General features: G+C 50.7%; 1 protein-coding gene across 1 annotated transcript; it reads right to left on the bottom strand.

The window, feature by feature from the left end:
- Positions 1 to 418: 418 nt before the first annotated feature.
- On the bottom strand, positions 419 to 9,658 carry LOC106847592 (pepsin A-like). Its single transcript, XM_070487257.1, has 9 exons — positions 9,552 to 9,658; positions 8,932 to 9,091; positions 6,792 to 6,909; positions 5,832 to 5,950; positions 4,916 to 5,115; positions 3,240 to 3,356; positions 1,969 to 2,113; positions 1,778 to 1,876; positions 419 to 710 (listed from the first exon to the last, which is right to left on the bottom strand). The coding sequence occupies exons 1-9, from the start codon at positions 9,605 to 9,607 to the stop codon at positions 561 to 563; spliced, it is 1,164 nt and encodes a 387-aa protein (XP_070343358.1). The 5' UTR covers positions 9,608 to 9,658; the 3' UTR covers positions 419 to 560.
- Positions 9,659 to 10,551: the final 893 nt, after the last annotated feature.

The raw sequence follows: 10,551 nt of genomic DNA on the forward strand, positions 1-10,551 counted from the left end.
TGACTCATGTCTTCCAGAAAATTCTGCTTGCCTGGCCTACTTAGGAATGTCACCATCAGTGGCCATGTCCCCTGATCTCTTTCCTTTTCTCATTATCTCTTATCGGCTTTGTGAGTAATAACAATTTGCCTCCCTCAACCAAGAACTCAAGGGCTCTATTCTATGAGGAGGCAACGGGCCTGGCATTTCTGGTCCCCACGTCTTAATATCATGCTCACAGTCAGACCTGCTGTTGCCCTTATGTCTTCCTGGCTGTATTATGAAGTGTGTGCTGCCACTGTCTCCGTGTTTGGTGCTGTCCAAGTGGTCATTTCTACCTCCAGGTCCTGGTGTTCTGACTCTGGTGATGTGAAGGAGGAACATCAACAAAGAGAAGCAACTTCAACACACATGTTTCAGAAGATTGTGCTTTTATGCTATGCTACTGGAATGAGAGGGAACAGGGCCAAGATTCCACCTCCACGATCCCACAGGAAGAACAATCAGGAGAATTATGCACATCTAGGAGAGGGGCGAACTGAGGCCAGATCTTCCAGTAAAGTGGCCGGATAGACTCAGGCTTAGGCCACAGGAGCCAGGCCGATCTGGTTGTTGGCTCTGTCGAAGACGGTAAAGTACTGGCGGATGAAGACGTCACCCAGGATCCAGAGCTCTCCGCTGCTGGTGTCCAGGTCCATGCCTTCAAAGCCGCTGATGCAGCTGTCATCCTCCTGCAGAAAAGGAGGATAAAACCAGAGATAGGAAACAGACTAAGTGGTGACAGGTGCTTGGGGATCAGCATCAAGGACCATAGTCCACTACAAGGCACGTGCACGGAGGAGCTTCCTGCCTCGTGTGTGGGGACTCGGCTCCTCTTAGCCTGGGGTCCACGTGTATGAACTGTTCACTACACTTGGTTCCAGGGATGACTAGACATATTCCAGTATCTCTGGCAGATGCACAAACCCTGAAGCCCACATTGGAGCTAGAGGGTTTAGGGGAACTCAGTTGTTGGGAGGATTTTGGGAGCCCTGGTGATACAGCCTTTTCTGATTATTCTAATCCCTTCCAGAGGTGAGCTATCAGTTCTTTTCATTCACTCGGTCACTGGTCCACAACCTCGGCTGCACATTAGAAGCTCTTAGGAAGCTTTGCATCCCACCCCACCAGCCAGGCCTCATCCCCTACTAATTTATCAACATCCCTCAGGCTGTGGCTGGGCATCAGTCCTTCTTGTTGACTAACATGGACCCACTGGGCAAAACGAATATTCCACCTGCGTTATCATAGGAAGAAGAAGTTGGCCTGTGGCTCATTTGGAAAAGATGTGTCACTTGGTAGAGATAGTGGGGGTGTCATAAGCCATGACCCCATGGAAGTTAGGATCGCCATTTGCCCAACCCTTTGTAGCGTTGATGTGGTCAATATCACTTGACTACCCTAACCACATTCTGAGTGTGGGGAAAGCCGTAGATCAGATGAGGAAACTGTGGCTGAGAGAGGTTGCAAGTGACTCAGAATCAATGGGCTAGTAATTGAGATCCAGAGTGTGGACTCAGGGGTCCAACTAGAAATCCTCTTTCCATGCCATCACTGTTTGCCTGCCTTTTCCCCTTTGAATGCTCTTTCCAAATTCTCATTCACGCATTGATTTTGAACGTATTCTTCTTCTGGGATGGCTGTCCAGAGCATACGTCAGCTTCAGCTCGTAGAACTGCACTTTCCCTAGTGCCAATGGGGAGTATGTGGCCAGATTCTATGGAGGTGCGTGTAGGTGGGAGACACGGAGCCCACTTACCTCTAGGATGTAGGCACTGGGACTCAGAGGGAACTCAACACCATTGATGGTGAAGACGATGTCAGGCAGGCTGTAGATGGATGAGCAGCTGATCACCGCCTGGAAAGAGCAAGGGTTGGAAGGGATTGCCTTCCTTCTGCATGGCGGTCCCACCGCCTTGGTCTACAATGGGGCAGTGAAGTCCTGCCTACCTCGCCAGAGGAGTCCTCACTGGCTCCGATGTAGCTCTGGATGTTGTCAATGCCAGAAGTTGGGCCAGCCAGCAGAGAGGTGCCGGTGTCAACAATGGCCTGGCAGCCCCCGCTGCAAGCGATGGACTCTCCATTCATGGTGATGCTGAAAGCGAGATGCAAGTAAGGGTCTTTCAGCTGAGCCCCCAGGGAGTCATTTCTCCAGGGAGGAACCAAGTCACCCCAGAGGGTCCTTCCCGCCCAACCATTGGCCAATACATGAAATGTCAGCTTCTCTCCTTCACACCCTCATTCATTCATGCATTCATTTACTCAACAAATCTTTACTGATGCCTACTCTGTGCTAGGCCTGGGAGATGAAATGCCAAACGAGGCAGCCTCACAGTTTTTGGCTGCAGGGAGCTCACAGTCTAGCTAGAAAGATAAGTTAGACCAAGGAAGAGCCGCATGAGCGGGGCACAGGACAGGGGAACAGAAACACAAGCCAGGGTGAGGAGCAACCTAGAAGGGCTTCTCAGGGAATCACACAGCCCGAGGTGGCCAAGGAGGTGAAGAGCTGGAGGAGGACGTCCCAGACAGAGGGGGAGGCATGAAACGAAGGATGAGACAAGAGGAGCAGGGACAGGAGTGACAGGAACTCAGGAAGTTTTTGCACGGCTGGGGCAGACGTGAGTGGACCCAGTGTCCCAGTTTGCCCAGGACTCTCCTAGTTTTAGAACTGAAAGTCTTGAGTCCCAGGAAACTACTGACACCTGGGCAAACCTGGAGTAACCCTAGCAGGTCAGTCAGGGGAGGAACAGTGGGGGAACGAGGCTGCACGCATGAGGGGCGGGCCCATAAGTGGAATGGGGATGGAATGGGTTCAAACGACTTCTCTGGCATTTTGCCCTGTCCCTAGACTGAAAGTGACATTTTTCCTAGAATGGGAGGAGCATGTGCCAGGTGACAGGTCCCCTAAATGCCAAGATGTGTGGACTGGTGGGTCCTCCACCTCTCCCCAGGGACGCTGATGTCCTGTCTCTGTGAGCAGAAGGAAAGTGGCTGCTCATCCTTGCAGAGCATCTGGGGTCCCAGACAGCTCTGCTTCTCAAGTCAGATGATTTTCTTGGATTTCTCTGCCTTGGACAACTTCCACCCTCTACTCCTGGTGCACATTTTCCTATCCTGGCTGTTCCAGGGAGATTCTGAAAGCTCAGTTAACTATTAGTCCATAGAGAAATGAGATCTGGGGTCTATCAGGCTAGTGCCCATCCAAGGCGATGTGATCTCACCTGTCCACGGTGATCTGCCAGTAAGCCTCTTCAGAAACAGGCACCCAGTTCAGACTTCCAGAATAGTAAGAGGAATCGATGCCACCGAACATCACCACGCTGCCACTCTCATCATCGCTGTTGAAAGTGGGAGAAAGACAGGAATTCATTCTTTCATCTGAACATCTGCTGTGTGCATCCTAAGAGTTACCCTTGATTGGGCTCTTGCCTGTGGCAGGAGCCATGCTGAGTGTGACGGACAGGGTTCCTTTAATCCTCACACCAAGGCACATATAGTGGTGACATTTATTATTCTGTCCCCTTTACAGGGAGGAAGCTCAGGCTCAGAGAAATGGGATGACTTGCTCAAGGTCCCACAGTCAGGGGGTGCCAGAACCAAGATTAGAACCCAGGACTTTCTGGTGCCAGAGCGTGTGGTTTCTACCACATCCTCACTCTCGTTGCCCTGGGGACCTCAAGAGAGATGAATGTGTGACAGTGTTTGGTCTTAAGGACTTGATAGCATAGATGCCTGGTTCTCAGCCAGGGGCACTTTTGCCCCCAGGGGACATTTGCCAATATCTGGGGACATTTTTGATTTTCATGATTAGGTTGGGGTCAGAAGTGCCACTGCTGTCTAGTACGTAGAGTCCAGGCAGGCTGCTAAAGATCCCACAATGCACAGGACAGCCCCGAACAACAAGGAATCATATGTCCAAAATGTCCATAGCACTGAGACTGAGACACCCTGATCTCGTTGGGGAGATCAGATGGCCCCCAAGAAGTATCTAAGTTCCCGTAAAGGCGGAGGATGTCTAGGAGCCGACGTGACTGTTAAGGGGCCAACAGGATAATAGGGCCCTCCTGTTGTAAATTACTCCTGTTGTAAGTTTCCTACTTGTTACCACAATATTCATTATCTGAATCTCTGCAGCTTCAGGTTTTATAGGGAAGCAAATATTTGTGATAATAAGAAATTAATCATCAAGGACAGGTCACAGATATGACAGTCCCCACTCACCTCACCCCACATCAACTTTCCTGTAAACATCTGATGGTAAGTACAACGTGACACAACGAGTTTACAGTAGAAGACGGAACAGCTAAAGAAACATATCAACAACGACAATGGCTTCAAAAGAGAAGGATGAGAGCGTCAGAGGAAAGCTGAGAGTCTCGGGAAACTGATGACACCCTCAGATATTCCTGTATAACCTCGACTCAACCAAAACCAAACTGGTTTATTCTTTATTCATTCTTAGGATTAACTCATTGTCACAACTGGAACCTAGATCTTGTTAACAAATGACCTAAACTTGCGTTAGTCACTTGGATGTTCCATTGTTTAAGATATAAATCCCCATCAAATATTCTTTTCATTGCTTTGGAATTTTGGCCCCTCTCTTTAGTGTACTCATTTTAAATCGTGGTCTTTTTGGGCCAACGATGAGGGGACTGGGGCAGGAGGGAAAATGGCTGACATTTGACTTGTGTCAGTCAGGATAACAAAGACTCAGCTGGTAAATGAGATGAATGAAGACGGTTCATCAGAGAGAGATTTGGCCCCATTCTCTCCAAAGGTACAGTTCTCAAGCCTTAGGATTTGACCCTTCCAATCCCATGCTGGCTGAGACTCTCTTTTCCCACCCAGTGCCCTCTTCTGGGCCAGGTGACCATGACCTCACTGCTGGACTTACGAGCTCAGGTAGACAGAGAAGAGGTCTTGGGAAACCAGACCCTGGTCCCATATGTTGTCAAAGACGGGAGTGGCCCCGGAGGCGGAGATGCTGGGGTAGGCAAGACCCAGGATGCCGTCAAAGGGAGCGTAGTACAGGAAGGAGCTGGGCTCCGACTCGCTCAGGCCAAAGATCTGGTTGGTGTCCTCGATGCCTCCAACCTGAGTGGGGGGAACCAAGATGTTCACAACCAGCTTGTGTTGACTGAGCACTGCAGGGGGCCAGCCCTGGGCACAAAGCATCCCTCGTTCATCCCATGTAGGATTTGGCTTCCGGGGCATCAGGATGGAAGGAGGGGAGAGGGATGGTCTCTGGGAATGTTTGTTATTCTGCTGGAAGTAACCTTTGCAGCTGATCTCCAGATGGACACAGTCTGCAACTTGGTGTGAGAATTTGCTGCAGAACAGATGGGGTCTGTGAGTTGCTGTGTGTTCCAGATATTCGGATGCAAATCAGACCCCAGGCAAATCAGAGCCCTTGCCCCCTGCCCCACCCTGGAAGGGGAGGTGCTTTTGAAGCTTCCGTGACTAGAGGGGGTGCTGAAGGTGGGGGGAGGAGAAAGAGGAGGAGGTGCTAAAGGAGAATGGAGCCTTTTCCTATCTTCTCTCCCACAATCGATAGCACTCAGCTTGGATGGGCTGAGGTTGGCTTATGGCTCCAGGCATCCCACCCCCTTACCCACTACTGTCCCACCTAGAAATGTCTGTGACGTCTTTGCCACTTCTGCATCCCCCTCCTCAAATCAGGTTACTGTAGCGATACTGAAGCCCGTATTGCTTGAATGAGCTGATTATGGGGGTGCACTGTGGCCTCCACGGTCCCCCAAAGCTGGTCCTTGGACTGGGCAGGATGAGTCATTGGGGCAGCAGGTGCTCACCCTGACAGTATCGTATCCGAGGACGCCTGTCATGCTGCCGGTGCCGTAGGTGATGGAGACCGACTCACTGGTGGCCTCGTAGGTAGAGGAATCCTCAGGGTTGAAGCGGTTGTGGTCGGCTGGGAGTACAAGAAGTGACATCATCAACCTCAAAACCTAAGCAAGAATCGGGGCCAGTGATGTCTTTCTGGGGGGGCTGCCTTGGTTTGGGGTGGGGCTTTGGAGGACAAAGGTGCCCTTTCCCCAGATGTTGGAGCCCAAACATCTCCAGGTTCCATTCCTGCCTGGTTGGACTAAGTGGGACCATCTGCCTGGTGGAAGGTCCCCAGCCAACTCCGCGGTCCTCCCAAGGACCCCAGGCAAACACTGAGCAGAGCAGGTCCACGGCTGCCCATGGCAGGAGCCCCTTCACAGTGCACTGTGAACAGCCCATGACACAGCTAAAATGTCACGGTCACAGTGTTACAATGCTTCGGTTCAAGTTATGAAGGGGAGGATTCCAAGAGCTCCTCCTCTGAATCAAAAGTCAGGTAACATGCTGGAAGAGGAAGGAACTTGAAACACTGTCCGTGAATCCCAATGACAAACTCTCTTTTGTTAGTGAACAGATGGTTTTTTTTTTAAAGTGAGTTCATGATTCAGCTGTCATGCTTTTGAGTCACTTTTTCCTAATCTCCCTCTCACTTTGGTCCCCCCTTACTCCCCTGAGCTGTGCTTGTTCAGGAGAGCTGCTCTCTGCCATTGGACTGAATCCCTTGGGGGCAGGGACCATGTGTGATTCACCCTCTGTCCCCAGGGCACCTGAGTCCTTGCTGGGAATATAGGTGCTCGGGAAATGCCTGATAGAGAATTCCAGAGGGACTCCAACAGGCTGGAAATCGCAATTATTTGAAGCCCCTGAGCATTCAGGGCTCCCAGGTCAGTGGGTGCTGGGGTCCCCGGGCAGGGCCAGGCACTCACAGCAGGCAAGACTGGAGCAGTAGACCGAGGGCACCCACAGGTTGGAGGAGCCGGTGTCAAAGATGACAGTGAACTCCTGAGCGGGAGTTCCGATGCTGATGGTGCCGAAGTACTCCTCCTGTGGGGTGGAGACAGCACAGGTCACTCCCCATCCTGGGACCCCCGCCAGGGAGCAGGGCCTTGTGGGGCTTCTCCTCAGCTCCCCACCCTCACTGCTCTCCTTGCCTTTCTCTCCCTGTCAAATGCAGCCATCCTTCAAGGCCCCGCCTGACCTCCCCTCCTCCTTGATGTCTTCCCTGATTCCATCCCTGTTTCCCTCTGACTGTCTCTTCAAAGCACAATCAACACCTAATAAGAATCTGCTGTCTCCTCTTCAGCTCTCCTCCTGAATGTCTTAGTCATCCCATCCTAGAGGACACACCATCTCAGAGGACAGTAGGTAACCTTATAGCACCCAGCAGAGTAAATGCTCAAAGGTGCATTCAGTAAATGGTTGGTCAGGAGATAAAGAAGTTCTCTAAAGCTGGAAACCCCTGGAGATGTCTTGTTCCTAAATCGAGGTGTGTACAGCGTGTTTTGAGGAAGGGCGTGGTCAGGATTTTTATTCTTAGTGGCAGCCCTGTTTCCCTCGCTGGAAGTTCTAGCCACACTGGTCTGGCTCTTCTTTGTTGATGACAAGCTCATTCCCATCCCAGGGACTTGCCCTTGCTATTCCTGTGCTAGGAAAATGTTTCTTCTGGATCTTTCCTTGGTCTGCTCCTTCTGCTCAATCATTCAGAGCTCTAGTCACACATCACCTCCACCAAGAGGCCCTCCCTGACAACTTCATCTAAGTTTGCCCTTCCCCCATTCTTCTTCTTCCCATTACTCTAATTAATTAGCTTTTCTTTTCATCAAATGTCATTATGTGACGTTATCTTGCATACTATTTATTTGTCACCTATTTGCCTTCTCCTCTGGAGTAAAACTCTAGCAACTTTGTTTCTTCATCACTGTTTTCTCAGCTCCATGCACAGAGCCTCTGCCACATAGTAGATGCTTCATAAATATTTGTTAACTGAATAAATGGGCTGACTTTACCAAGCTCTTACCAAGACCCAGGTGCTGTGCTAAGCCTCCAAAGAAACATTATCGTGTTAATTACTTGCAACAACCGTCTAGTGGTACATATTCATGGCTGTTTCACTGATGAAGGAACTGAGGCTTGATCAGAGAATTTAAATGACTTGTCCAATGTCGCATGGCTCAGAACCATTTAGCTCAGATTTGCACCAGGTCTGGCAGATTTCACAGGCTGAGGTCATAACCACAGGCAACATTCCTTCCTATCGTTGGCCCTGTGCCTCACACAGGAGAGACACAATATCTACAGAAGGGCAGGCCATTGCCATTGCTCTCTAAATAGAACAATGAGAGATCATCCTGAAACTCCACACTGATCATGTCAACCCTCCTGGTTAAGAAGATTCAGTGGCCATGAGGACACATGCCCTCATCAGAGATTCTGGTCTGGCTCTAGCCACCAACCCCACAGTCCTCACTCTGCGCCTCCCTCCCTCTCTGCTCTCAATGAACACTAGCTCCTTTCCTCAAATGCACTCTGCTCTCTGCTGTCCCAGGGTCAGGCACAAGCCATCCCGCTCTTGGGGACAATCTCTTGCCCTCTCTGACCTCCCCTTCTCCTTCATTGACCAGGGGAGGTGTCCTTGCCTGCTACCTGCCAGCCTCTCACATTGTCACCTATACTGCATAGCCCTTGGTCTGTTTGTACTTTTCACTGATGGTTAGGCTCAATGATGATTGTCTCTCCCTACTAGACTGTGAGCCTCATGAGGGCAGGGGCTGTGCCTGGTTTTCTATCCTGCTGCTTCCCCCAGGTCCAGTACAATCCTGGGCACATAAGGAGGTGCTCTGCATACATAAACACCGAATGAATGAATGAATGAATGAACAAAAGAATGAGAGCAACATCTCTGATGTGACTTTTCCTGTGCCTCTGAGATCCAAGGATCAGACACCTGGGTCACTGCCTCAGGGCTTAGAGCACTGCTCCACCTTCCAAGACCCCTGGGAACCCCTCTTTCCTCCAGGCCAAGTCCTCAGTGCCAGGCCCCACCGCCCTGCATGGCCCTGCACTCACATCCATGTAGTTCTCCAGGCCCTCTGTGTCTGCCAAGGTGGCTGCCTCCTTGGGGAAGTACTTGCTGGCTGGGTTGCGGGGATGCTGCTTGAGGAAGTCGGCCAGCAGGCCATTCTCACGCAGGTTCTGCCTCAAGGACTTCTTTTTGACAAGCGGAACCCTGTGGCAGAGCGTTTGCAAACAGGATGGTTGGAGGAGGAAGTGTAATTGGGGGAAGAGTCTGCTCATGGGGTGCTGTGGAAGGCAGGGAAGGTCAAGGAGGCTGATTCCAGAGAGGCAGAAGGAAGGAAGTCAAGAGAGGAGATGCTCCCATTTTTTCTCCACAAATGAAGAGAGGTTCAGTGGTTCCCCAAAGTCGCCTGGCCCAGTGATGGAGCTGGGTACGAAACGCAGGCTGGACTTGAGGGCCAGGTCTGTTAAGCATGTCTGCGGGGCTGTTTCCCCAGAAGGACAGAGAGAAACAAGAAAAGAGACTCAACACAGTGGAAGAGAGTGAGGAGTTGTATGAAGGAAGAAAGGAAGAAGAAAACTTGGGGAGGAGAGGAAGACAGGGTGACAGGCAGTGAAGGGAAGCAGCCCCTTGGAAGCTGTTCTTCATGCCTTTTGTCCCCCAGACTCACTTGTAGATAAGGCACTCAGAGAGTGCCACCAAGCTGAGCAGCAGCAGCCACTTCATGGTTCTTCCTGGGTCCCAAGTCTCCAGAGAAGGGAAGATGGGTGGAAGGCGTACAGCAGAGGCAAGAGCTGCTCCTTATATATAGCACAAGTCCTCGGGAAACCTGCCTTATCAGCCTCCAAACGTCATCCATTATCCTAGCCCCAAACACAAAGCTTCCTGATACGATTGTCCCTGCCCCTGTGCCATGTTCTGAGAAGTTTCCATTTGGGCAGTTTTCCACTGTAACCACATCCCACGATTAGGATGAACCTGCATAGAGCGAGCCATGGAGTGGTGGCTTGTTTCTCAAACAACGAAAAGGGCATGCATGGAAACTTGACAAGCAGAATATCTTGACAAAATTGTTGTAATGTGCACTTAACATTGAACAGATGTCAAAGGAGTTCAATGTACCCCGATTTCTCCCACTGGGACAGATGGCTGGGATTCTTGGAGAACCAACCCCACTTAGCGATGGGCCATGTTCCTGAAGCTGCTAACACGGACCACATTTGTAGGTCAGTGGTTAGGGATCAGGACACATTTCCCTAAAGAAATATCATTTTGTGGGTTGTTGGTTGTCTAACTAGCCTACGGGCCTTATTATGCTCTTGCATAATATATTGTGCTCATGGCAATGGAGCTGAGACTCAGGATAGTGATGTGTGCAGTACAGAGGAAGAGGAGGGAGTGAAGCAAGTGGAAGAATGATGCCTTCCTTTCTTGGAGGAAGCACACTTGAAAGAGGCCAGATTTGTCTTTGGAATCTGTGCCCCTCACTTTTGCACCCCTTCTCTTCCTACTGCTCCTCTCCCACACTTTTAGGTGCCTGGAAGCCTCCACCTTTGAGATCCCAGCTGGGTCTGACTCTCCCAGGAGCCCCATGCTTAAAACATGACTGAATCAGCTGCAATGGAGCGAAGCAATCTTGGAAAATTCACACGAGTGGGTGAATGACTTAG

This window comes from Equus asinus, chromosome 17 (genome assembly GCF_041296235.1).
Source record: "Equus asinus isolate D_3611 breed Donkey chromosome 17, EquAss-T2T_v2, whole genome shotgun sequence".
Taxonomy (NCBI): domain Eukaryota; kingdom Metazoa; phylum Chordata; class Mammalia; order Perissodactyla; family Equidae; genus Equus; species Equus asinus.